Raw genomic sequence first — 27,507 nt, 5'->3', positions numbered from 1 at the left:
TCGTTGTTGGGCTTCCACGAACTCAGCGGAAGTTTGATACAGTTTGGGTGATTGTGGACCGGTTGACCAAGTCAGCTCATTTCATTCCTGTGATGACTACCTATTCTTCCGAGCAGCTGGCTCGAGTGTATATCCGCGAGATTGTCAGGCTTCATGGCGTGCCGGTATCAATCATTTCTGACCAGAGTACGCAGTTTACATCACGGTTCTTGAGGGTCATACAGTGTGAGTTGGGTATTCGAGTGGAGTTGAGCACAACATTTCACCCTCAGACGGACGGACAGTCCGAGCGCACTATTAAGATATTAGAAGATATGCTTTGTGCGTGTGTAATGGAGTTTGTGGGTTCGTGGGATCAGTTTTTGCCTCTAACAGAGTTTGCTTACAACAACAGTTACCAGTCGAGCATCCAGATGGCACTGTATAAGGCTCTGTATGGTAGGCGATATAGGTCTCCAATGGGTTGGTTCGAGCTGGGCGAGGCTAGATTATTGGGTACAGACTTGGTTCGGGATGCTCTGGAGAAGGTTAGGGTGATTCAGGAGTTATGCATATTGGAAGGTTCGCGATGTTGCATTCAAGGTTAGAGAGCGGGTCTTTCTCCGGATGTCACCCATGAAGGGTGTTATGAGGTTCGAAAAGAAGGGTAAGCTGAGCCCGAGGTTTATCGGTCCATTTGAGGTATTGCGATATGTTGGGGAGGTTTCTTATGAGCTTTTCTTGCATCCCAATCTAGTAGGAGTTCATCTAGTATTCCATGTTTCTATGCTCCGGAAGTATCACGACGATCTGTCTCACGTGTTGGATTTCATCTCAGTCCAGTTGGACAAGGATTTATCTTATGTTGAGGAGCCAGTGGCGATCTTAGATAGGAAGGTTCGAAAGCTGAGGTCGAAGAATATTGCTTCTATGAAGGTTCAGTGGAGGAGTCAGTCGGTCGAGGAGGCAACTTGGGAGACCGAGCATGATATGCGCAGCCATTATCCTCATCTTTTCACCACTTCAGGTATGTCTCTATGCTCGTTCGAGGAAGAATGATTGTTTAAAAGGGGGAGGATGTAACGACCCGGCCGGTCGTTTTGAGTGTATTAGCCCCGATCCCCTATTTACTATTTTTTCCGTATCTGTTTCTTCTTATGTGACTAGCCGGGAGGTCTTGTTTTTGGTTTCAGAGTGTTTTGGGACACTTAGTCCCTAAAACGGAAGCTTAAGCCTCAAAATTTTTGACCGTAGTCGAAATTGTGTGAAGACGACTCCGGAATGGAGTTTCGTTAGTTCCGTTAGCTCTGTTGGGTGATTTTGGACTTAGGAGCATGTCTGGATTGTGAATTTGAAGTCTGTAGCTAATTTAGGCTTCAATTGGCGAAAGTCGAATTTTTGGGAAGTTTGATCGGGGGTTGACTTTTTGATATCGGGGTCGGATTCCGATTCCAGAAGTTGGAATAGGTCCGTAATATTGAATATGACTTGTGTACAAAATTTGAGGTCAATCGGATGTGGTTTGGTAGGTTTCAACGTCGTTTGTGGGATTTGAAAGTTTATAAGTTCTTTAGTCTTGAATACGGGTGTAATTGGTGTTTTGATGTTGTTCTGAGTGATTCGAAGGTTTGACTAAGTTCATATTGGGTTATAGGACTTGTTCTTATGTTTGGTTGAGGTCCCGAGGGCCTCGGGGTGATTTAGGGTGGTTAACGGCTTGGTGGGAGTTAAGGAATTGCAGCTGATGTGCTGTTGTTACTGATGTAACCGCACCTGCAGAGTGGGAGCCGCAGGTGCGAGCCCATAGAAGCGAGGCTTGGATCGCAGATGCGGCTAAGGAGGATCTGGGCAAAGGGCGCAGGTGCGATGGCATTTCCGCACATGCGATGGTCATAGAAGCGGATGTAGGGGCGCAGGTTCGAGTTTGGACCGCAGGTGCGATGTGATTCCCGCACCCGCGAAGAGCGCACATGCAGTCACTTGATCGCAGAAGCGGAAGCCGTGTTTAAGTGATTTTCTGCAGAGGCAGATGCGGCTCCGCAGAAGCGGAAATAGAACCGCAGATGCGAGAAGTCTGGGCAGAACCTAAAAATAGAAGACTTCGAGATTTTTCATCATTTTTTAGCTCGGATTTTGGGGATTTTGAGAGGGATTTCGAAGTAATCACTGAGGTAAGTTCCTTGAGCCTTTTAATCTTCAGTAATGGTGTTTCCCCACTGATTTTACACCTAATTAGTGAGATTTTGAATTGGAATTTGGGGTTTTAGGGGTTGGGAATTAGAGAATGAATTGTGGAGTTTTGGAGGGGCAAATGAGGTCGGATTTTAATAAATTTGGTATGGTTAGACTCGAGAGTGAATGGGCTTTCGTGTTTTGTGACTTTTGTCAGATTTCGAGACGTGGGTACGGGGGCCGGTTTGAGCCTATTTCGGATTTTCACTTATAATTTCGTGTTTTTCTTGTGGAATTAATTCTTTTAGCCTACATTAATTATATCGTACTGCTTGTGGAGAGATTTGGGGCGTTAGGAGATTGATTCGAGGGGCAAAGGCATTGCGGAGTAGGATTTTGCACGATTGAGGTAAGTAACAGTCTTAAATCTGGTTTTGAGGGTATGAAACCCCGAGAATTGGTATGATGTGAGTATTTGGAGGTGACGCACATCCTAGGTGATGGGCGTGTGAGCATTCACCGTGAGGGATTGTGACTTGGTCTGTCCGTGAGACTGTAAAGTTGAATAGCCATTGTTATTACTTGTTCTTCCTTGTCTTTGAGCAATTGACTGCCTTTCATGTTAGAAACCATGCTTAGGCCATATGATATCATTGTTGGGACCCGCAGCGGTCGTATACTTGTTGAATTGACTGCTAATTGTTGTCTTGTACTCAACCACAGTCTTACTTGTGTGTTATATCTCTGTTCCCTCTCATTTCTTGCTGATACTTGTTGTATTCTCTGTTTGGGCTGATTATTATGATATTTTATGAGCCTGAGGGGCTGGAGAGGTTAGTGACTGAAATAGGGCCTGAGTGCCGAGTTGTGAGTTCTGAGGTTTATGGATCGGGTTGCACGCCGCAACAAGCCTTCGGGCTATATATATATTATTGGATTGGGTTGCACGCTGCAATAATATTGGATCGGGTTGTATGCCGCAACAATATTGGATCAGGCTGCACGCCTCAACAATATAGCGCTTGGGCTGAAGAAGCTCCTCCGGAGTCTGTACACCCCCAGTGAGCGCAGGTACCTATTGAGAGTGTGTATTGAGGGCTGAGAGCCGAGAGTATGAGTTGTTGAGATGAGTTAAGTGACTGCTGCCTTGAGAGGCTGTACTTGCATTCATTTATTATTGCACTTAGTTGTTATCAGTTGTTGTTGTGAAATTTTTGAAAGATTCATATCTGTTTTACTTGAGCTCGAACTGATTTGACTTATACTGCCAGATTTGAAAGCATGTTCACTCTTTATTGAAAACTTTTGAAATGAACTGTATTTTTATAGCTCGTCACAGCTTCTCAGTTCCTTATTTAATTTTGTTACTTGCTGAGTTGGTTGTACTCATGCTACACCCTGCACTTCATGTGCAAATCTAGGTATGTACGGTTCTAACGGTCGTTGAGTTAGTGCAAGAGCTGATTATCGGAGACTTACGAGGTAGCTGCCGTCATCCGCAGTCCTTGTTTCTCCTTTCTTATTATCTTTTCTATCTTGTATTGGCATTTGGCATAGACTGTAATAGAGTCTGTTTCTAGATTGTTTGTTAGATGCTCATGACTTAGTGACGCCCCGATGTCGGGCTATCATTACGCACTTGTATTTTGGGTCTTTACCCCGTTATTATGTAAACCTTCAGTTAGTTTAATTGCTTTAGCTCACTTCTGTTATATATTGAAAGCATATTGAGAATGTCGCCTTGCCTAGTTCCACGATAGGCGCCATCACGACTAGTTAGTTATTTGGGTCGTGACAAAGGCCCCGTAAAATTTTGCGAAAGAATTGTAGGTTTCGTGGTGCCGAGGTAGACTTATGCGTTAAAGATTGTAGAAGTATAGAGCATTTATGCGTTTACAGAACTGGTCTGCGGACCGCATGTCAGCCGCAGACTGAAGCAGTATACTGGGCAATATTCGGACCATTATGCGGTCGCATAATCATTTTTGCGGTCCGCATAACCCATCACAGACTTAGCATGAAAATTTCAGGAGGGAAGTTCTGCGGTGCATTATGCGACCGTAGAATATGTCTGCGGACCACAGACCGGTCGCAGAGTGGGGCAGTATTGCCCAGTTCCGAAGGGCCAATATGCAGCCCATTTTGCAGACCGCAGATCTGCGTCGGGGCTTCATTTTTCTAACTTTACAACCCGACTCCATTTTGTTTTAATTTTTGAAGGATTATCTGATATTTTTAGATAGAGGTGAGAGTATCTTAGAGAGAGAAAGAGAATTCCTAGCCATTTTGTTCATCAATTCTTGCTCAAGGCTTGAAGATTTCATAAGGTTCTTGCTAGGGCTTCAAAGAGGAAAGAATTTCTTATCCAAATTCTTCAATTTAGAGTTTGGGGTAAAAGATGGGAGATTGGGAGTATGATTCTTGGGTGTGAGAGTCTTATGTATACATGCATGCACCAATAAGGTTTATGGGAAGGTTGTTGAGCTCAGATGGGTAAATATTGGGTTGTGGGATGAAGAAATCCGCCATAGGAGAACCTTGAAATCATGATGCACACCCAGTGTTTGATAAAATGCTCAAATGAGCTGAAACCATGAATATCTTCCTAAATTGTGTTCTATTTTGTTATGTCTCAAAATAGATTGGGTGTAACGGCCCGGTCGGCCGTTTGAGTATTATAACCTCGTTCTCCCATTTTCTACTCAATTTATGCTTTGTAGTTGATTTATGACTTATCGGGTAAGTTGGTTCGGGTCCGGAAGGAATTAGGAGTGAAATGAGACACTTAGTCTCATAATTGAAAATTTAAGTTAGAAACGTCGACCGGATGGGGACTTATGTGTAAACGACCTCGGATTCGAATTCTGATAATTCCAGTAGCTCAGTCTGGTGATTTGGGACTTAGGAGCGTGTCCGAAAAATTATTTGGAGGTCCGTAGTGTAATTAAGCTTGAAATGGCGAAACTATAATTTTTGGGTTGACTTTTTGATATCGGGCTCGAAATCCGATTCTGAAAATTTTGAATAGGTCTGTTATGTCATTTATGACTTTCATGCAAAATTAGAGGTCAATCGGACGTGATTTGATAAGTTTCGGAGTCGTTTGTAGAAATTGGAAATTTGAAAGTTCATTAGGCTTGAATTTTGGGGTGTAATTCATGGTTTTAGCGTTGTTTGAGGTGAATTGAGGGTTTGACTAAGTTCGCATGATATTTTAGGACTTGTTGGTATATTTGGTTAAGGTCCCGAGGGCCTCGGGTGAGTTTTAGATGGTTAACGGATCAAAATTTGGACTTAAACAACTGCTGGAATTTTCTGATATCTGTATCTGATTTCCTTATACACGATCGCCTGAATACGTCTGCGATGGCGTAGGCTTAGTTGGTCAGTAGAGGTTTTGTGCTTCGCGATTGCGTGGGGATATCCGCGATCGCGTAAGGTTAATTGAGGGCTGCTGATTTTGTTATACGCGATCGCGTGAAGGGGGATGCGATCACGTAGCTCTGGGAGTTTTTGACTCGCGAACGCGTGATGAGGGTTGTGTTCGCGTAGAGTAAGTTGAGCGAAAATAGAAGTCACGCGTGTGTGCTTCACGATCGCATGGACGAGTCCACGATCGCGTAGGTGTGTGATGTTGTGCATCGCGATCGCGTAAGGTTAAACCTGGGCTGTGGAAAACTGTTCTTCGTGATCGCGTTGGAATGTTCGTGATCGCGTAGAGCAAACATCTGGGCATAGAGTTTAAGTTCTGAAAATGGGACTTCGTCCCATTTTCCATTTTTGACGGATTGGAGCTCGGGAAGAGGCGATGTTTGGGAAATTTTAAGAGAAAACAATGGGGTAAGTGTTCTTAACTCAATATTGGTTAAATCACCCGAATCTATGGTTGTTTTTATCATTTAATGGGTGAATTAAGTTGGAAAAATTTAGAAACCCTCTTGGTTTAAATTGAAGATTTGAGAGTCGAGTTGAGGTCAGATTTTGGTAAAATTAGTATGGTTAGACTCGTGGTTGAATGGGCTTTCGGATTTTGTAACTTTTGTCGGGTTCCGAAACGTAGGCCCTACGAGCGATTTTTGAGCTAAATTTCGGGTTTTTATGGAAAATTAGTATTTTCTCACGGAATTAATTCCAATAAATTTTATTTGCTGAAACGAATTATTTGTGGCTAGATTCGAGGCGTTTGGAGGCCAATTCACGAGGCAAAGGCTTAGCGGGATAAGAATTTCACGGTTTGAGGTAAGTAACAGTTTTAAATTTGGTCCTGAGGGTATGAAACCCCGAATTATGTGTTATGTGAGTGGTTTTGAGGTGACGCACATGCTAGGTGACGGGCATGTGAGCGTACGCCGTAGGAATTGTGACTTGGTGAAATTCTTTGGAACTGTGTTGTTGAGTTATCTGTTGATATCCGTACATTCTCTATGTGATAGGGAAACAAATTGAGCTGAGACTCGTATTAAAAATCATGTTTAGACATATGTTGTTATTATTGGTACCCACTGGGGTCATTTCTGTGGTCGAATAATATGTTCAAATTGTAATTTTTCACTCAGTCATGTTTATTCATTTTATATCATACCTCAGTCTCTCTTATCATTATTGATGCATCATATCACTATTTTTGGGCTGCTAATCATGATTTCTGATAGCCCAAGAGACTGGAGAGGTTGATGACTGAGTGAGGCCGATGGCCTAATTGTGAGGATATTTATGGACCGGGCTGCACGTCGCAGCATGTTTATTGATTTATGCCATGATTGGCATGATATAGCGCTTGGGCTGAAGGAGCCCCTCCGGAGTCTGTACACTCCCTAGTGAGTGTAGGTACCTACTGAGTGCGAGTGCCAAGTGCTAAGTGACTGTGAGGAAAGAGTGACTGTAAGGAAAGAGTGACAATGAGGTTGGAGTGAATGGGAGGACCGAGTGACTGTTACTCTGAGAGGATGCATTGATTTCATTATTTGCTGCATGTCAGCTGTCATATATCACTATTCTGGGAATTTCGGAAAAACATTATTTTCTGTTTCGGTCAAACTTGATATGAAATCTCAGTGAAATCTTAAATGTTGAAATTGAGAGCATGCCTACTCTTTTATATTGGAAACTGGAAAGTATTGTATTTGGACTTAGCTGAGAAGCTCGTCACTACTTTCAGTTCTTTATTTATTATTATTACTTACTAAGTTGGTTGTACTCATACTACACCCTGCACTTCGTGTGCAGATCCAGGTGATCCCGGATACAGTGGGTGTTGATTCTTTCGCACAGTCGATTTTTCGGAGATTCAGAGATAGCTGCCATGTTTCGCAGACCTTGTCTCTCCTTCCTTATCCTTTGTTATTGTATTTGGTCTCAGATTATTATTATAGACCAGATTTTTCACAAACTTGTAATTTATAGATGCTCATGTACTTAGTGACACTAGGTTTTGGCAGTGTTTGTATCGGTATTTGCGAGACTTGTGGATTGTGTTTAAATGTTTTATTTTCAAACTTGAAAGAAATTGTGGGTTTTTGATGTTGTTGGCTTGCCTAGTATCGGGATAGGCGCCATCACGACAGGTGTGATTTTTGGGTTGTGACAATTTGGTATCAGAGCCTAGGTTACATAGGTCTCACGAGTCATGAATAAGTTTAGTAGAGTCTTGCAGATCGGTACGGAGATGTCTGTACTTATCTTCGAGAGGCGGCCTAACCCTTAGGAAAATTTCACTTTCTTGTATTCTGTCGTGCGAATTTGTTGATTTCGGAAACTAAATTGTTGTTATTCTATTCTCTCACAGATGGTGAGGACACGTACTACCGGATCGGACGGTCATCCACCAGTGCCACTAGTTAGGGCCGCGAGATGCTGGGGCCATAGTAAAGGCCGGGGCCGAGGTAGAGGTCGGGGGATGGCTAATGCAGCGGTTGGAGCAGCACTTGTAGTACCGCCAGTTGCTCCAGCTTAGGCACCAGCTGTGCCCATTATGATTCCAAACCTTCAGGAAACTTTGGCCCAGATGTTGACAGCTTGCATTTGTCTTGCTCAGGTGGTTTCAGCTCAGGCCGCACCTTCCACTTCTCACGCCGGGGGAGGTACTCATACCCCTGTTGCCCGTACTCCAGACCAGGTAGTACAGGGACTTTAGATACCGGGGACACTACCAGCCCTGCCACTGCAACTGTTCAAGCCCAGGTATTTCCTGTTATGGCAGAAGATGAGCAGAGGAGACTTGAGAGGTTTGGAAGGCTTCGACCTCCATCATTTAGTGGTGCTGAGCCAGAGGATGCTCAGGTATTTATGGATAAGTGCCAGCGGATGCTGCGGATAGCGGGTATTCTGGAGACCAGCGCGGTCTCGTTCACTATTTTTCAGTTTTTTGGGGTTGCCTTCATATGGTGGGAGGCTTATGAGAGCCGCAGGCCAGTTGGTGCAGTACCACTTACATTGCAGGAATTCTCCGTTCTCTTTTTGGAGAAGTTCGTGCTGCAATCTGGCATGTAGTTCGTACGATATGAGATTTTCAAACTTCTCTTTTTGGAGAAGTTACACAAAATCATGACGTTGACGATGCCGGGGTTGCCAAAGGTTGAATGGAGAGGTTCTCTAGATTTTGTTCCTAATAGGGTAATTTCTTTTTTGAAGGCCCAATGTATGGTTGGAAAGGGATGTTTATCATATTTGTCCTTTGTGAGAGATGTTGATCTAGATACTCCTATTATTGATTCAGTACCGATCGTGCGAGACTTTCTAGATATATTTCCTGCAGACCTGCTGGGTATGCCACCCGACAGGGATATTGATTTCGGTATTGACTTGGAGTCCATTTCTATTTCTCTGTATCGTATGGCACCAGCTGAGTTAAAAGAATTGAAAGAGCAACTACAGGAACTCCTTGAAAAGGGGTTTATTAGGCCTAGTGTGTCACATTGGGGTGCACCGGTTCTGTTTGTGAAAAAGAAAGATAGTACTATACAGATGTGCATTGATTATAGGCAGTTGAACAAAGTTACAATCAAGAATAAATATCCTTTACCGCGTAATGATGACTTATTTGCCCAGCATCAGGGACTGAGGGTGTTCTCCAAAATTGATTTGAGATCTAGGTATCACCAGTTGAAAATTTGTGATTCGGATATTCTAAAGACAGTATTCAGAACTCGTTATGGCCACTATGTATTTCTTGTGATGTATTTTGGGCTAACCAATACCCCATCAGTGTTTATGCATTTGATGAATAGTGTATTCTAGCCATATCTTGATTTATTTGTCGGGGTATTTATTGATGATATTCTGGTATACTCACGTAGCCAGGAGGAGCATGCACAACACTTGGGTATTGTATTACAGAGGCTGAGAGAGGAGAGACTTTATGCCAAATTTTCTAAGTGTGAGTTCTGGCTTAGTTCGGTGGCATTCTTGGGACATATAGTGTCCAGTGAAGGAATTAAGATTGATCCAAAGAAAATAGAGGCAGTTCATAAGTGGCCCAGACCATCTTCAGTTACTGATATTCAGAGTTTTCTCGGCTTGGCCGGTTATTATCGTCGCTTCGTGGAGGGTTTCTCGTCTATTGCATCACCGATGACTAAATTAACCTAGAAAGACACTCCGTTTAGGTGGTCGGATGAATGTGAAGAGAGCTTTCAGAAGCTCAAGACAGTTTTGACTACAGCTCCAGTATTGATGTTGCCTACAGGTTCAAAGTCTTATATTGTGTATTGTGACGCGTCGCGTATTGGTCTCGGCGCAGTGCTGATGCAAGACAGTAAGGTGATTGCCTATGCGTCCAGACAGTTAAAGGTACGTGAGAAGAATTATCTAGTCCACGATCTTGAGTTAGTAGCTATTGTTCATGCCTTCAAAATTTGGCGGCATTATTTGTACGGGGTCCATTATGAGATTTACACTGATCATCGGAGTCTACAACATTTGTTTAAATAGAAGTATCTTAATTTGTGGCAACGAAGGTGGTTGGAGTTGATTAAGGATTATGATATCACAATTCTCTATCATCCCGAAAAGGCCAATGTTGTGGCCGATGCCTTGAGTCATAAGGCAGAGAGTTTGGGAAGCTTAGCATAGTTACCGGTAGCAGAGAGACCTTAAGCCTTGGATGTTCAGGCCTTGGCTAACCAGTTTGTTAGATTGGATGTTTCGAAGCCGAGTCGAGTTTTGGCTTGTGTGGTTTCTCGGTCTTCTTTATATGATCGCATTAGAGAGCGCCAGTATGATGATCCCCATCTGCTTGTCCTTAAGGACACGATTCAGCACGGTGATGCCAAGGAGGTCACTATCGGGGATGACGGTGTATTACGAGTGCAGGGCAGACTATGTGTTCCTAATGTAGATGGTTTACGTGAGTTGATTCTCCAGGAAGCTCACAGTTCGCGGTACTCCATTCATCCAGGTGCCGCAAAGATGTATCAGGATTTGAGGCAGCACTATTGGTGGAGGCAAATGAAGAAAGATATATTTGGGTTTGTAGCTCGGTGTTTAAATTGTCAACGAGTAAAGTACGAGCATAAGAGATAGGGAGGATTACTTTAAAGACTTGAAATTCCAGAGTGGAAGTGGGAGCGTATTACCATGGACTTCGTAGTTGGGCTCCCACGGACTTTGAGAAAGTTTGATGTTGTTTGGGTGATAGTAGATCGGTTGACCAAATCTGCGCATTTTATTCCAGCTAGTACAAATTATTCTTCAGAGCGGTTGGCTGGGATTTATATTTGCGAGATTTTTCGCCTACACGGTGTGCCAGTGTCCATCATATCAGATCAGGGCAAGCAGTTTACATCACATTTTTGAAAGCAGTGCGGCGAGAATTAGGCATACAGTTTCAGTTGAGTACAGCATTTCACCCTCAGACGGATGGACAATCCGAGAGCACTATTTAGATATTAGATGATATGTTATGCTTGTGTCATTGATTTTGGGGGTTCCTGGGATCAATTTCTGCCACTCGCTGAGTTCGCTTACAATAACAGCTACCAGTCGAGTATTCAGATGGCTCCGTATGAGGCTTTGTATGAGAGACGGTGCCGGTCTTCGGTGGATTAGTTTGAACCGGATGAGGCTAGGCTATTGGGTACTGACTTGGTTCAGGATGCTCTAGAGAAGGTCAAAGTGATTCAGGAACGGCTTCGCACAACACAGTCTAGACAGAAGAGTTATGCCGACAGGAAGGTTCGTGATGTTGTTTACATGGTTGGGGAGAAGTTTCTGCTCAACATTTCACCCATGAAGGGTGTGTTGAGGTTCGGGAGAAAGGGCAAGTTGAGCCCTCGGTATATTGGGCCTTTTGAGATACGTAAGAAAATTGGAGAGGTGGCTTATGAGCTTGCTTTGCCACCTAGTCTATCAGTGTTCACCCAGTGTTCCATGTATCCATGCTCCGAAAGTATGTCGGGGATCCGTCTCATATTCTTGATTTTAGTACAGTGCAGTTGGACGGTAATTTAACTTATGATGTGGAGCTGGTGGCTATTTTAGACTGGCAGGTTCGAAAGCTGAGGTCAAAGAACATAGCATCAGTGAAGGTAAAGTGGAAGGGCCAGCCAGTCGGAGAAGCTACTTGGGAGATTGAGCAGGAGATGCGGAGCAAATATCCACATCTATTTGAGACTCCATGTATGATCCTAAACCCGTTCAAGGACGAACGTTTGTTTAAGATGGGGAGAATGTAATGACCCGGTCGGTCATTTTGAGTATTATAACCCCGTTCCCCCATTTTCTGCTTAATCTATTCTTTACAGTTGATTTATGACTTATCGGGTTAGTTGGTTTGGGTCCGGAAGGAATTCGGAGTGAAATGAGACACTTAGTCTCATAATTGAAAATTTAAGTTAGAAAAGTCGACCGGATGGGGACTTATGTGTAAACACCAGTTTGAGGTAAGTAGCAGTTTTAAATTTGGTTCTGAGGGTATGAAACCCCTGATTATGTGTTATGTGAGTGATTTTGAGGTGACACACATGCTAGGTGACGGGCGTGTGAGCGTGCGCTGTAGGAATTGTAACTTGGTGAAATTCCTTGGAACTGTGTAATTGAGTTATCTGTTGATATCCGTACATTCTTTACGTGATAGGGAAAGAAATTGAGCTGAGACTCGTATCAAAAATCATGTTTAGACATATGTTGTTATTATTGTTACCCACTGGGGTCATTTCTGTGGTCGAATAATATGTTCAAATTGTAATTTTTCACTCAGTCATGTTTATTCATTTTATATCATACCTCAGTCTCTCTTATTATTATTGATGCATCATATCACTATTTTTGGGCTGCTTATCATAATTTCTGAGAGACCGAGAGACTAGAGAGGTTGATGACTGAGTGAGGCCGAGGACCTAATTATGAGGATATTTATGGATCGGGCTGCACGCCGCAGCATGTTTATTGATTTATGCCATGATTGGCTTGATATAGCGCTTGGGAAGGTACCTACTGAGTGATCACAGGTACCTATCACAGGTACCTACTGAGTCTGTACACACCCGCGGTGAGCGCAGGTACCTACTGAGTGCGAGTGTCGAGTGCTGAGTGACTGTGAGGAATGAGTGACTGTGAGGTTGGAGTGAATGGGAGGACTGAGTGACTGTTACTCTGAGAGGATGCATTGATTTCATTATTTGCTGCATGTCAGCTGTCATATATCACTATTTTGGGAATTTCGGAAAAATATTATTTTCTGTTTCGGTCAAACTTGATAGGAAATCTTAGTGAAATCTTAAATGTTGAAATTGAGAGCATGCGTACTCTTTTATATTGGAAAGTATTGTATTTGGACTTAGCTGAGAAGCTCGTCACTAATTTCAGTTCTTTATTTATTATTGTTACTTACTAAGTTGGTTGTACTCATACTACATCCTGCACTTCGTGTGCAGATCCAGGTGATCCCGGATACAGTGGGTGTTGATTCTTTCGCACAATTGATTTTTCGGAGATTCAGAGGTAGCTGCCATATTTCGCAGACCTTGTCTCTCCTTCCCTATCCTTTGTTATTGTATTTGGTCTCAGATTATTATTATAGACCAGATTTTTTCCAGACTTGTAATGTATAGATGCTCATGTACTCAGTGACACTAGGTTTTGGGAGTGTTTGTATCGGTATTTGCGAGACTTGTGGATTGTGTTTAAATATTATATTTTCAAACTTAAAAAAAATTGTGAGTTTTTGATGTTGTCGGCTTGCCTAGTATCGGGATAGGCGTCATCACGACAGGTGAGATTTTTCGGTCGTGACATTGGGATTGCTATGATTTTCTGAACGTTGTAGTAATTTAAGAAAAGCTCAAATCGAAGTATATTGGCTAAACTCTTCTCTTAGAATTGAACCCCATATTACCCTTGTAAGTTCCAAGTTGTTCATCACAAATCGACTATTCCGAATAAGTTTTGTGACAAAAGATATATGTCCAGTACGTGCTCCAAATGTTATTGTTATGTTGTGTTACTATTTTGAGAATGTGTTCAAAGTATGGATTGCATATCTAAATGTTATAACTTCAAGTGGTGTTTCAAATAAAAGTTATGATGCCAAATTGTGTAGAGATTGTGATTGTATTACACCTCCACCTACATACATTGGGGTGAGGAGGCAGGGCCACTTTGTGTAAAGTTTTGGTATTGTGGAATACACCTTCACTCGTATACATTAGGGTGAGGCGGCGGGGCCGCTTTGTGTAGAATTTGTGGTATTGTTATTGCACCTCCACCTGCATACATTGGGGTGAGGCGACGGGGCCACTTTGTGTAGAGTTTCTGGTATTGTGATTGCACCTCCACCCGCATATATTGGGAAAAGGCGGCAAAGCCGCTCTGTGTAGAGTTTCTGGTATTGTGATTGCACCTCCACCCGCATATATTGGGAAGAGGCGGCAAAGCCGCTCTGTGTAAAGGTAGTTGTAGAGGCTCCCCGACTTGAAATTTATAAATATTATTGGAAGTTCATAACAAATCTGTTTGACTTTTATAGCTAACTAAGCCCTATGATTGTTACCACGATTCATCATATTCATATTGTATTTCCAAGTCCTTGAATAGATGTTTTGGTTTTCATACTAATACTATTTGACATGCACTAACGTCCTTTTTTGCCGGGGGTGTTGCATATTTAATGGATGCAGGTGGTTCCACAGTAGGAGGCATTGACCAGTGATAGCGGTATACTATTTCCCAACTGACTTGGTGACAGGGGCGGCTCAAGGGCATTTGAGGCCTAAGGCCAAAAGTCAAATGTGAGGCCTAAGTATTTAAATTTTAAAAAAAAAACTTAAATGATATGTATGGAGTAAAATTAATAAAATATCAAATACTGAATACCAAATAAAAACAATACTAGAAAGATATTACTCGTTTACTGATTCAGGAAATTTGAAGAATGAAGACTTTGAGTCCAAAATATTTAGTTGTTGCTTGTCTACTTCAAAATTCTTGCTGTAAATCTTGAAAATTGTACTATATTTTTTATAAAGTAATAAAAGTATAGAACTATTGGAATCTTAAAATTATTATTGAACACTTGAACTAATAAATTTTTGGAGAAAGAAGGTGAAAAATAAAATTTTGGAGAAAGAAAAAAAAAATTGGAGAAAGAATTCAAGAATGTGAGCAAGAATAAAGAGAAAGGAAGAAGATATGTAGGTTCTTGAATATGAAGAGTAAGATTGAAACATTGAAAAAGAAGGAGTAAAAAATAAAAATGTTAAATCAACTCAAATTGAAAATTATTCATCTATCATTTCTAAGTAAGTTGAATGTTTACTTTATTTACTCTAAAAGGTTTTCTTTCCATTTATATGAAAAACACAAAAGTACTATTACATTTGTTTTTAAATACCTATAAAATATATACTATTTCTAAAAAAATGGGGGCCCTCAAAATTGGGGGCCTAAGGCACATGCCTTACTCACCATACTGTTAGAGCCGCCCTTGCTTGGTGAGCCCTACTTCATTCCGGGATTGTGCATCTTTTGCTCCGTGTGTATTAGTTTTTGAGGTATAGTCGGAGCCTTGTTGTCGGCACTATCATTGTACTCTTTTATATCTATTAGAGGTTCCGTAGACATGGTGTGAGTTATGTATTGGTATTGGAAAAGTCAAGATAGTAATGTTGTATGTGTGTTACATCTTCCAATTCAAACTATGAAAGTGTGTCTATTTTGAGACTTTACAAATGAAGTTTATATTCTCGTTACTTATGGGTGAGTTGGGTAGAAGGAAATTTGGCAGACTTGCCTGGCCGGGTTATCTCGGTTGAGCGCCGGTCACACTCCCGAGGTCGGGGCGTGACAGAGAGGACCACCTTAACCATACGACAGTGCTGGTAAGAGCCTATATTTTCTTATTAGCACCAAGTGTCTAATTATTGTGGAGCTGAACGTGACTGTGAAGAACAAAGATGACGGTTGCAATTTGTTTCAAACATGGAACTATATGAAGTTGACACTCTTGTAGAGGAACCAAGTTATATATTTATTTCACAGAGACATAATACATACTACGAAACAAATTTATCAAGTAGCCTGGGCTAAAATATTTTATTAACTCAAATGAATTGAATAACAACTACACTCAAGCACACATGCAAGTTACGTAATCATGTGGTCATTCATATGCAAGACATAAAAAAAACAATTCAGACTAATATATATGCTAAATCAAAAAATATATATAAGAGCCCTCCAATTTGAAGGTAAGGCATTCAATTAGTGTAAAGTCACTGTAAGTTCAACATGTGATGATCAATGTCTCCAGAAGTTGATTCAAACTTTTGTCAGGCCAAAAATGTTTTTTAAAACAAAATTTGACTACGAGTAGTCAAGTACCATTGTTGTAATACCTTTCACGTACAAAACTTTACAATATGTTGAACTCTAACCTTCATTGAGATTGACACATGAAATTAATCTTTGAGAAAGAATTCATATATTGAGAAAAGTAAATTACCTCAAGAAATAGGTAAGCATCAATGGTTGTTTAATCCTGAAACAAGGGAACACAATCAAAGAATTAATAGAAGAATACTTATTGTACCGATGTGTAAACATACTACACCAAATTAAAAATTGTAGAATAAATTGGAATGGTTGATAACATTACTATGATTAGATGCACCAAATTAAACCACCGTTTACATATTCTAAAAAACCCTAAAGTGAATCCTAAATAAAAAGAAAATACAAAAACCTCCAACCTAAAGAATCTTTAAGAAAATAAAATTGGTAATAAAATAATCTTAAACCTAATGTAACGATCCGCACGATCATTTTAAGTATTACAGCCCCGTTCCTCCATTTACTGTTCATTTATACTTTACAGTCGTTTTAAGACTTACCGGGTTAGTTGGTTCGAGTCCAGAAGGAATTCGGAGTGAAATGAGACACTTAGTCTCATAATTAAAAAATTTAAGTTAGAAAAGTTGACCGGATGTGGACTTATGTGTAAATGACCTCGGATTTGAATTTTGATGATTCCAATAGCTCCGTATGGTGATTTTGGACTTAGGAGCGTGTCTAAAAAATTATTTGGAGGTCGGTAAAGAAATTAGGCTTGAAATGTCGAAAGTTGAATTTTTAGAAAGTTTGACCGGGGGTGACTTTTTGATATCGGGGTCAAAATCCGATTTTGAAAATTTTAATAGGTATGTTATGTTATTTATGACTTGTGTGCAAAATTTGAGGTCAATCGAACTTGATTTGATAGGTTCCGACGTCATTTGTGAAAACTTGAAATTTCAAAGTTCATTAAGCTCGAATTGGGGCATGATTCATGGTTTTAGCATTGTTTGATATGATTTGAGGCTTCGACTAAGTTTGTATGATGTTTTAGGACTTGTTGGCATATTTGGTTGAGGTTCCGAGGGGCTCGGGTGAGTTTCGGGGTGGTTTCGGACAATTTTTAGGCCATTCTTAGTTGTTGATTTTTGGCCACAGAGGTATGTATCACGATCGCGGACAAATGGTCCTGATCGCGAAGAACAATTTTGCTGTTTGGGCACTGTGAATCGCGGAAGCCTTTTCGCGATCGCGTAGAGAAAAACCCTACTACACTGACCCGACTTTGAAAGCTTATATCTTGCAATCTATAGGAAATTTGGAGATGATCTAAAAATAAAACTTGTAGCCCTTTGTGTCTAGTTTTCCGAAAAGTATACTATTTGTCATTTGGAGTTGTGTACAAAAAGTTATAGTGGATATACTATAGGTTATCTGAGAAGAGTTTGGAAATCTCTGTTGCACAGGGCTGACTTTGGGAGCTTATATCTCGCAATCTAAGGAATTGGGAGGTAAGAAACATATGAAAGTTATAGTCTTTGGTGTATAGTTTTCAGAAAGTTAAACCATTTCTAATTTGGAGTTTTGTACAAAACGTTATGACTATTATACTAGAGGCTGTCTGGAAGAGCTGGGCACTTGTTCTTCGCGAGCGCGAAGCATTTTCTGCAATCGCGAAAGGCAAATTTTGGGCTGGAAATTTTTGTGCTTCGCGATCGCGAAGCATTTTCCGCGACCGCGAAGAATAAATGACTGGACAGAAGATAAAATCGTCGGTTTTGGTTTCTTTCTTCATTTTTGGATTTTGGAGCTCGGATTGGGCGACTTTGGAGAGGAAATTTTCCACACAACTTGGGGTAAGTGTTCTTGGTTCCCTTGTGATTACATTCCATGAATTAATCTTCATTTTCGGCGTTAGATTATTGATTTTTCAAGAGAAATCGGAGGAATTTTTACAATTTCATAAAATAATTTTTCGAGATTTGAACTCCGATTCGGAGTCGGATTTGAGTGAAATTAGTATGGTTGAACTTGTAATTGGATGGGTTGTCGGATTTTGTGAGTTTCGTCGGATTTCAGGATGTGGGCCCAACGGGCGATTTTTGAGCTAAATTTCGGATTTTGTTGGAAAATTAGTATTTTCTTATGGAATTAATTTCAATAAATTTTATTGACTGAATCGAATTAATTGTGGCTAGATTCGAGGCGTTTAGAGGACAATTCACAAGGCAAAGGCGTAGCGGAGTAAAGAATTACACGGTTTGGGGTAAGTAACACTTCTAAACTTGGTTCTGAGGGTATGAATTCTCGAAATTTGATATGATATAAATTATTTGGAGCTGACACACACGATAGGTGACGAGCATGTAGACGTGCACCATAGAAATTGTGTCTTGAATAAATCTTGTGCAGTTGTAAAATTTATGAATCATATTATTATCTGAACATGTTCCACGTGTTAGAGAAATTGAGTCTAGGCTCTTATTAAATATCGTGTTTAGGCTATGTGCCAATATTTTGGGACCCATGGGGTCGTGTTGCTATTGAATTAATTGTTTCAAAAATATACATTTCACACTCAGTCATATTCGTCCATTGTGAGGATATTTATGGGATCGCGCTGCGCGCCGCAGCAGGCCATATTGGCTTATTATATGTTATCAACAAATGAATCGGGGTTGCCCGCCTGCAGCAGGCCAGAATGGCTTTATACATTATTATTATATGGATCGGGATTGTCCGCCTGCAGCAGGCCTTATAGGCTTTACTATTTTATGGATCGGGGCTGCCCGCCTAGAGCAGGCCTTATAGGCTTTTTTATTATATGGATCGGGACTGCCCACCTGCAGTAGGCTATATAGGCTTTATACCACGCTTGGGCTGAAAGAGCCCCTCCGGAGTCTGTACACACCCCTAGTGAGCGTAGATGATTATATATATTCAGGATGGATTTCCTAGGGCATGGACTTGCCTTACTTATTTATATTGTAATGAATTTACTTGGACATGGATCTTGTCTGTATCATTTACATTTGGGGATAAATTACCCCAGGGCTGGAATGGCCTTATACGGTACTAAGTGACTGACTCTCAGTCGATGTGTATAAAATGTACGGGTTGGAACACCCCTGGGCTGGATTGGCCATAACCAGTACCGAGTGACCGAATAATTAGTGACCAGTATTTACTTGAGGTCTTTCTACTGAGATGTCGTATTCCTCATATCATACAGTATTGATCTATTTCACTTGTATTGAGTTTAACTGTTGAACTTGAAAGCATGCCTACATTGTTGTACCATTATTTATATTGGACTGTACCTGCGGAGCTCGTCACTACTTTCAGCCCAGAGGTTAGTCTTGTTACTTATTGAGTTAGTTGTACTCATACTACACTCTGCACCTCGTGTGCAGATCCATGTGCTCCCGAATACGGCGGCTGCTAGATTTCGAAGTTAATTCTATTGGGAACTATCAAGGTAGCTGCTTGACGTCCGAAGACTCGATTCCTTTCCTATTTAATTATTGTACCGTTCTATATTTTTAGACAGTGATTTTTATCCGTCAGACTTTATATTCATATTAGATGCCCATGTACTCAGTGACACCGGATTTTGGGAGTGTTATATTTAAAATTGTAAGTTTCTTCCGCTGAATTTAATTATTTTATTCTCAAACTTAAAAGATATGGTGGTTTATTTAGATTGTTGGCTTGCCAAGTATTGAGATATGCGTCATCACGACAGGTGAGATTTTGGGTCGTGACACCTAAAGGAGTAAAGAATCCTAAACAAAACCTAAAGAATCCTAAATCTAAGTAAAAGTCATACAGCACTAAAGAATCCTAATTCTAAACAATGAAAACCCTAAAGCACAGTAAACCAAAATAAATGAAGAGAATAAATAATTTGGATTTTATCCCTACAAAAAAATAATTAGTGATTACAATTACAATTTTATCCAATACAGAATGCACTTATGAGGGGTAAAAAAGGCGAACGACATTCTGATAGGGTCTTCATGATTTTAATTTAAAAAAAAATAACAATTACTTCGTATGGTGGCATAGCCCTATCATTCAACCAACAAAGAGTACAAAAATATGAAGGGGCTATGTTGTTACCGAGCACAAAGGAGGCAACGACTACCCCTATTTACTAACTATTTACTACCCTTATACATTACATACATAAACAAAAGTGCTCTGTGCAGTTTGGCATACTACCAATCAACAAAAACTCTTCACAAAAATGTATTCTTCCTATGTTTATGCCTTAGTGACACCATCTGGATGTAATCCAATCTGTAAGGTCCAACTGCAGAAGAAGGAAAATCATGATGGGATAAAATAAGAAGTTCTTCATTGTCAATGCTCTATTTTGCTAATGCATCCGCAACTTAATTAGCTTCTCTATAACAATGGCGAATAACATAATTGAGTTGACCGGCAATGTCTTGAATCTGTCTGATAATGCCTTGCATTTGCCAAGGAGGTTTTGATTTACCATTGATCAAATCAACCTTAAGATGGGAATCGCACTCCAGTATAATGTTGTTACAACCATTGCGACTACACCATTCCACCCCCGCTAAGGCTACACTAGCTCCAGCCATGTTGCTACTTGTTCTGCCAATTGAAGAAGCAAATACCATAGTTACCTTACCCCTGTGATCTCTACAAATGCCACCAATACCCGAATTTCCTTCCGCGTCTTTGCTTCCATCAATATTAATCTTAAGCCAATATTCAGGAGGTTTATGCTATTTAACAACTACGTAATCAATTTTAGGAATGAGTAATAACACCAGTTGACAGATATCTACCCAACTCCCTGCCCATTGCCTATTACACTTAGCCTTTGATATCACCCATTTCAAGTGGGATAAAATCTAGTAATGTATTCTCTTCAAGTAAACTCTAGCATCGCCATATCTTACTAAGCATCTGCTTTCCATATCTCCCAAAAGATTACCACATGTGTTATCTGAAGAATACTTTGATGAATAGAGTTCTTTAGTTTGATGTCCCACCATCTTTGTATCATAGCTCTGATAGGTATATCATCCCATGTAATACCCAGCGGTCTCCCAAAGAACTTCCAAGTCTGTTTAGCTACCGTACCACTAATAAAAGTATGATGAAGAGTTTCTCTTTATGGGTTAACACAACAGAAATATTTTGTAATGATCCAACCAATCTTTTTTGACCTTTAGAACCATGTTCCCCTAAAAAACTCATCGTATGTGTTTTATTAATTTATGACTTGCGGGGATGGTTAGTTCGGGATTTGGAAGTGTTCGGGTTGAAATCGGAACGCTTGGTTCCATAAGTTGGCCTTAAAATGCTAAGTTTGACTTCGGTCAATATTTTGAGAAAACAACTTCGGAATCGGGATTTGACAGTTCCAATAGCTCTGTATGGTGATTTTGGACTTAGGAGCGTGTTCGAAATTTTATTTGGAAGTCCGTAGTTAAATTAGCCTTGAAATGGCTAAAATAAGAATTTAAGTTTGGAAGTTTGACTAGGGAGCTGACTTTTTGATATTGGGGTAGAAATCCAATTCCAAAAGTTTTCATAACTCTGTTATGTCATTTATAACTTTTGTGCAAAATTTGAGGTCAATCGGACTTGATTTGATAGGTTTCGACACCGAATGTAGAAGTTGGAAATTTTAAGTTTCATTAAACTTGAATTGGAGTATGATTCGTGGTTTTAGCATTGTTTGATATGATTTGAGATTTTGACTAAGTTCGTATAATGTTTTAGGACTTGTTGGTATATTTGGTTGAGGTCTCGAGGGGCTCGGGTGAGTTTCGGACGGCTAACGGATCATTTTTGGCCTTTGGAAGATTTCTGATAGTTGCTAGTATTTTTCTTCCGATTTCCTTATACGCGATCGCGTAAGTTCATCTGCGCTCGCGTAGGGTAATTTGGGCAGAGATGACTTTGTTCTACGCAATCATGTGAATTGGGTTGCGATCGCGTTGGCTTAATTGGGCAGCTGAAAATTTGTTCTATGTGATCGCGTGGGCAAGTCTGTGATCGCGTAGGTTGGGGAGAGCTGTGCTATGCGAACACGTGGCTAAGGCCACGTTCGCGAAGAGGAACAGAGGGAGGAGCTGGACCACGCGCTTTATGCTTCGCGATCGCGTGAGAAGGTTCGCGATCATGTAGGTTTGCGGAATCAGTGCTTCACGATTGCGTGGGACTTTCCGCGATTGCGTAGGGTTATTTTCTGGGCAGTAAAAATTTGTGTTACGCGATCGCGTGAGGAAGTTCGCGATCGTGTTGAAGAATCACTGGGCAGAGAGTTTAAGTTCTGAAAATAGGAATCCATTTTTATCGATTTGGAGCTCGGATTGAGCCGAGTTTTGGGAGATTTTCAGAGAAAATAACGGGGTAAGTATTCTCAACTCAATATTGGTTAAATTACCCAAATCCATCACTGTTTTTATCATTTAATTGGTGAATTAAGTTGGAAAAGTTTGAAAACCCTCTTGGATAAATTTGAGGATTTGAGGGCCGAATTTTTATCGAAATTTAGTAACTTTGGTATGGGTAGACTTGTGGTTGAGTGGGCGTTCATATTTCGTAACTTTCGCCGGATTCCGAGACGTGGTCCCCACAGGCTATTTTTGAGTTAATTTCGGATTTTTATTGAAAAAAGTAGTATTTTCTTATGAAATTGATTCCTATAATTTTTAGTGATTGTATCGAATTATTTTGGCTAGATTCGAGCCATTCAGAGTTGGATAATCGAGAAAAAGGCCTACTATTGGATTAAATCGGAGCAAGTTGAGGTAAGTCTCTTGTCTTATCTTGTGAGGGGGAAACTACCGTATAGGTGGTTTAAATTAATAATTGTTGCTAATTGTGGGGGCTACATACATACGAGGTGATGAGAGTCCGTACGTAGCTACTATTTATACTAAAATCCGGGTAGTTTAGGACTCAAATCATGAATTACGTGTGTAAATTGTATTCTTATTTAATTAATTTATTTAAAATATATTGTGAATTGTTAGAGAAATATAGTTAGATGGAAATCTAATATACTAAATTTTTCTGCTTAAATTAATTAATTGTTAAAAGAATTATTCATCCTCCCGAATTTACTTATAATAAATATACTCTCTTTCCGGAGGTACATGAGAAAATGTCCTCCTTTCTTGTGGAGCGAGCCGAACACCTCGGCAGTATAGATGCATCTATGGATCGCGATGCACGTCCCTCGATAGTATACACGACACTCTAGATCGGGTCGTACGACTTCGGCAGAAATCGTGCCTAATAATAATAATAATAATAATAATACGATACCTTGGCATTTCAGTTGCAGCTTGTGAATTTAATTAATAGTTTAAAAATTGTTGCATTTGAAGGAATTTAATTATTTCTGCTGGTTAAATAAAATTATTGTTAACTTTGTGAATCATGTTGATTTAGATATTCTAGTTTTATTTCAATTATTATTATTGACCCATAGTGAGTGTCAAAGTCGGTCATCTCGTCTCTTCCTCTTCGAGATTAGGCTCGATACTTACTAGGTACATATTGTTTACGTACTCATGCTACACTTGCTGCACTTTTTGTGCAGGACCTGAGACAGGTGCTATCGTTGGACCTATCGGCGCGCACCCGCGTTATCCAGAGGCTTAGTAGTGAGCTACTTTCTGAGCCGTTCTGCAGCAACTAGTGCCTCTTCTTGAAATTTTATTCTGTCTATTTCATTCCAGACAGTATTTATAATTTTTGTATAATCTACTAGATATTCATACACTTGTGACATCAGGTCTTGGCACACACACTAGTAGAATATTTTGATTTAATTATTATTTTTGGTTATTTTAATTTATCGGATTTTTTCATATTATTTTAATTCTTGCAAGTAAGAAGAGTTTAATTAATCTGTTAATTTTAAAAGAATTCAATATGGATTTAAATTACTAGTTGGCTTGCCTAGCTGTAGTGTTGGGCGTCATCACAGCTTATATATGAAATTGGGTAGTGACAACATTTGGATACCATACTCAATCCGAACTTAATTATGTCATCAAAAGGTAATTTTCTTTTCAATATTCTCCATAGCAGAAAAGACATTTAAAAAGTTAATTGCTTATGCCAAATTTTCTTCAAAAAGATACAAGAGTCTTTTCTTTGTCTAACTCTATCCCAGGCTGAAGATGTAGTAGAGGAACCAAGTTATATATTTATTTCATAGAGACATAATACATACTACGAAACAACTTTATCAAGTAGCCTGGGCTAAAATATTTTATTAACTCAAATGAATTGAATAACAACTACACTCAAACACACATGCAAGTTACGTAATATTGTGTTCATTCATATGCAAGACATAGAAAACAAAAACAATTAATGACTGCAATTGTAGAAATACTCACCTTAAAATCATTAAGAAAATAAAGATAATAACCATCTCTAGTCTAAACATTAAACAAAAAAATAATCAATTTGATAAGTGACAATCTCAGACTAATATATATGCTAAATCAAAAATATATATATATATATATATATATATATATATATATATATATATATATATATATATATATATATATATAAGAGCCCTCCAATTTGAAGGTAAGACATTCAATTAGTGTAAAGCCACTATAAGTTCAACATGTGATGATCAGTGTCTCCAGAAGTTGATTCAAATTTTTGTCAGGCCAAAAATATTTTTTAAAACAAAATTTGACTACGAGTAGTCGAGTACCATTGTTGTAATACCTTTCACTTACAAAACTTTACAATATGTTGAACTCTAACCTTCATTGAGAATTGCACATGAAATTAATCTTTGAGAAAAAATTCATATATTGAGAAAAATAAATTACCTCAAAAAATAGGTAAGCGTCAATGGTTGTTTAATCCTGAAACAAGGGAACACAATCAAAGAATTAATAAAAGAATACTTATTGTACCGATGTGTAAACATACTACACCAAATTGAGAATTGTAGAATAAATTGGAATTGTTGATAACATTACTATGATTAGATGCACCAAATTAAACCACCATTTACATATTCTAAAAATCCCTAAAGTGAATCCTAAATAAAAAAAATGCAAAAACTTCCAACCTAAAGAATCTTTAAGAAAAATAACATTGGTAATAAAAGAATCTTAAACCTAAAGGAGTAAAGAATCATAAACCAAACCTAAAGAATTCTAAATCTAAGTAAAAGTCATACAGCACTAAAGAATCCTAATTCTAAACAATGAAAACCCTAAAGCACAGTAAACCAAAATAAATGCAACAACAACCCAGTATAATTTTACCAGTGGGGTCTGGGGAGAGTGGTGTGTACGCATACCTTACCCTTACCCTAGGGTAGAGAGGCTGTTTCCGATAGACCCTCGGCTCCCTCCTTCCAAGAACTCTCCACCTTGCTCTTGGGGTGACTCGAACTCACAACCTCTTAGTTGGAAGTGGAGGGTGCTCACCATTAGAGCAACCCACTCTTGTCAAAACCAAAATAAATGATGAAGAGAATAAATAATTTTGATTTTTCCCTACAAAAAAATAATTAGTGATTACAATTATAATTATATCCAACATAGAACGCACTTATGAGGGGTAAAAAAGGCGAAAGATATTCTGATAGGGTATTCGTGCTTTTAATATAGTATATATATATATATATATATATATATATATATATATAGATAGATAGATAGATATATAGATAAATAAATATGGATATAGATAAAGGTCTCTTATGAAATTAGCCATATAACTAAAAGCACATTTATGACTGGCCATATATATATATATATATATATATATATATAAAAGCTGATTTTCTTCTTTCAAAAATCAACATGCGACCTAACATATAAAGTTGGTTTTTAAGTTTGAGTTGTTAATTAACCTACTAATTAGTTATTTTAGGATAAATTTTGATGCATTTATGTATATTTATGCACAGGGGAGGGAAGGGGAAATAGGAAGAGAATTATTATAAGGTGGGGAATCAATAAGGTGAAAGTTTAATAATTTTTCGTTTCTACATCCATATATGTCAAATGTTAAGGAACATTCTATATATTACGCGGATAAATTAACCAAGAGATAGCTTATCAGCTCAAGTATGTAATTAGCAAATACAACTTGTTGTATTTCTTAAGTTTACACTATCTTTTCAGCTAATTAAATTGTCGACATTTTTTAAAGCAAAAGTTCTCAACTTTAGAACTGTCACATGAAAAAGGAGCAACAAATAGGTGTTTTTTTCGAGGGAGAGCCTTGGAGCAAAGTAAAATTATCTTCGTATGACCTATAAGTCACGGGTTTATGTCGTGAAATTAGTCACTAATGTTTGCATTAGAATAGACTGGCTACATGACATCGTCTTGGGAGCGCCCTTCCTCAAATCTTACGTGAACACGGAATGATTCATGGATCGAACTGCTTTTTTATTTTAACTTAGAGTCAGTTCCACAATCGATATTGTTTTGCCCTAATTTTCCCTCAGAGTTGACTTCTTCATTACACCAATTCTGAACATATTCTTGAAAATTTTCAAAACCTAGAAACTTGAATACAATTAAAGATGATAAAAGTCAGCGCCACAAAAACTGAGAGATAAGAGTTAGGTGAGTAAATGAGCTACTACTGTACAGTGACTGCTATAGTGAACACACTGTTTCTACACAAAACCATTGGTTCCTTTGGGCAGCAGCAGTTGTTTCCCTTCATTTAATAATTAGCTCCATTGGCAGCTGAATAAGCGCATGAATTGAAGATGTCTTTAGGCAGAAAAGATTACACTTCCCAAGGAGGCAATGCATATGCATGGACAGACTTTTTATTTTCAATTTGTTTTATCTCTATATATATGCATTGCAGAAAGATTATTTCTGGTGTGGTTGGTACTGTTGGGACGGTTGAGAGGGTGCTTCCTTTGTATTTATTGCTACTTCTACTGGTCTTTGTTTGACCAGTGCGATCCCATAAATGAAAATTAGACCAAAATTTTAATACCATGAGTGCACCACCGAGTTTAACATAAACTTGATGCTCGTTATAATGTCAAGTGATGTGAAATATTTTAGTAATTTATGACTTATTATTCATTTATACATTATCCAAAGAGTATACTATTCGAACTTTAACTTGCTATAGACAAAATACTCAAGTAATTCTGGCTGATAAGTGATGATAGCTTGTGAACACAAAAATTTCTCTTTCCTGAACTATCTCCCCATTTAGAAAAAATATAGGTTTACCTTTTATTTGTTTTACGAAATAACATATTTTCTTCATTTAAACTTTTAATTAAATATATGACTTGGTGAATTAACTTAATATAATTTCTCTTCATATAGATTGTTCAACGTAAAGATATTTATCTCAAGATAAGTTACCACAGAATTCTTGCAGTATCTAACTTGGTCTTCCGGTATGTATTATGGCTTCACAACATAGAAATCTGGGTATCCCAATTCTCAACAGAGGAGTCATACTTGGTGTTCGTCGGTCGGTACGGTACGGTATTTAGATATTTCGGTTTGGTATTTTCGGTATTCGATTTCCTAAAATGCTATACAAATACCGTACCTAATT

The 27,507-nt window shown here is 39.1% G+C and overlaps 1 protein-coding gene across 1 annotated transcript; it reads right to left on the bottom strand.

Annotated features, from left to right (window-relative positions):
* Positions 1 to 20,312: 20,312 nt before the first annotated feature.
* On the bottom strand, positions 20,313 to 20,948 carry LOC138907343 (uncharacterized). The gene is made up of 2 exons (XM_070197942.1): positions 20,853 to 20,948; positions 20,313 to 20,675 (listed from the first exon to the last, which is right to left on the bottom strand). Exons 1-2 carry the CDS (start codon positions 20,946 to 20,948, stop codon positions 20,313 to 20,315), a joined length of 459 nt encoding a protein of 152 aa, XP_070054043.1.
* Positions 20,949 to 27,507: the final 6,559 nt, after the last annotated feature.

The sequence above is a fragment of the Nicotiana tomentosiformis genome, chromosome 3 (genome assembly GCF_000390325.3).
Source record: "Nicotiana tomentosiformis chromosome 3, ASM39032v3, whole genome shotgun sequence".
Taxonomy (NCBI): Eukaryota; Viridiplantae; Streptophyta; class Magnoliopsida; order Solanales; family Solanaceae; genus Nicotiana; species Nicotiana tomentosiformis.
Note: the sequence above shows the minus strand (reverse complement) of the source record. Positions and strands in the feature narration are given on the sequence as shown.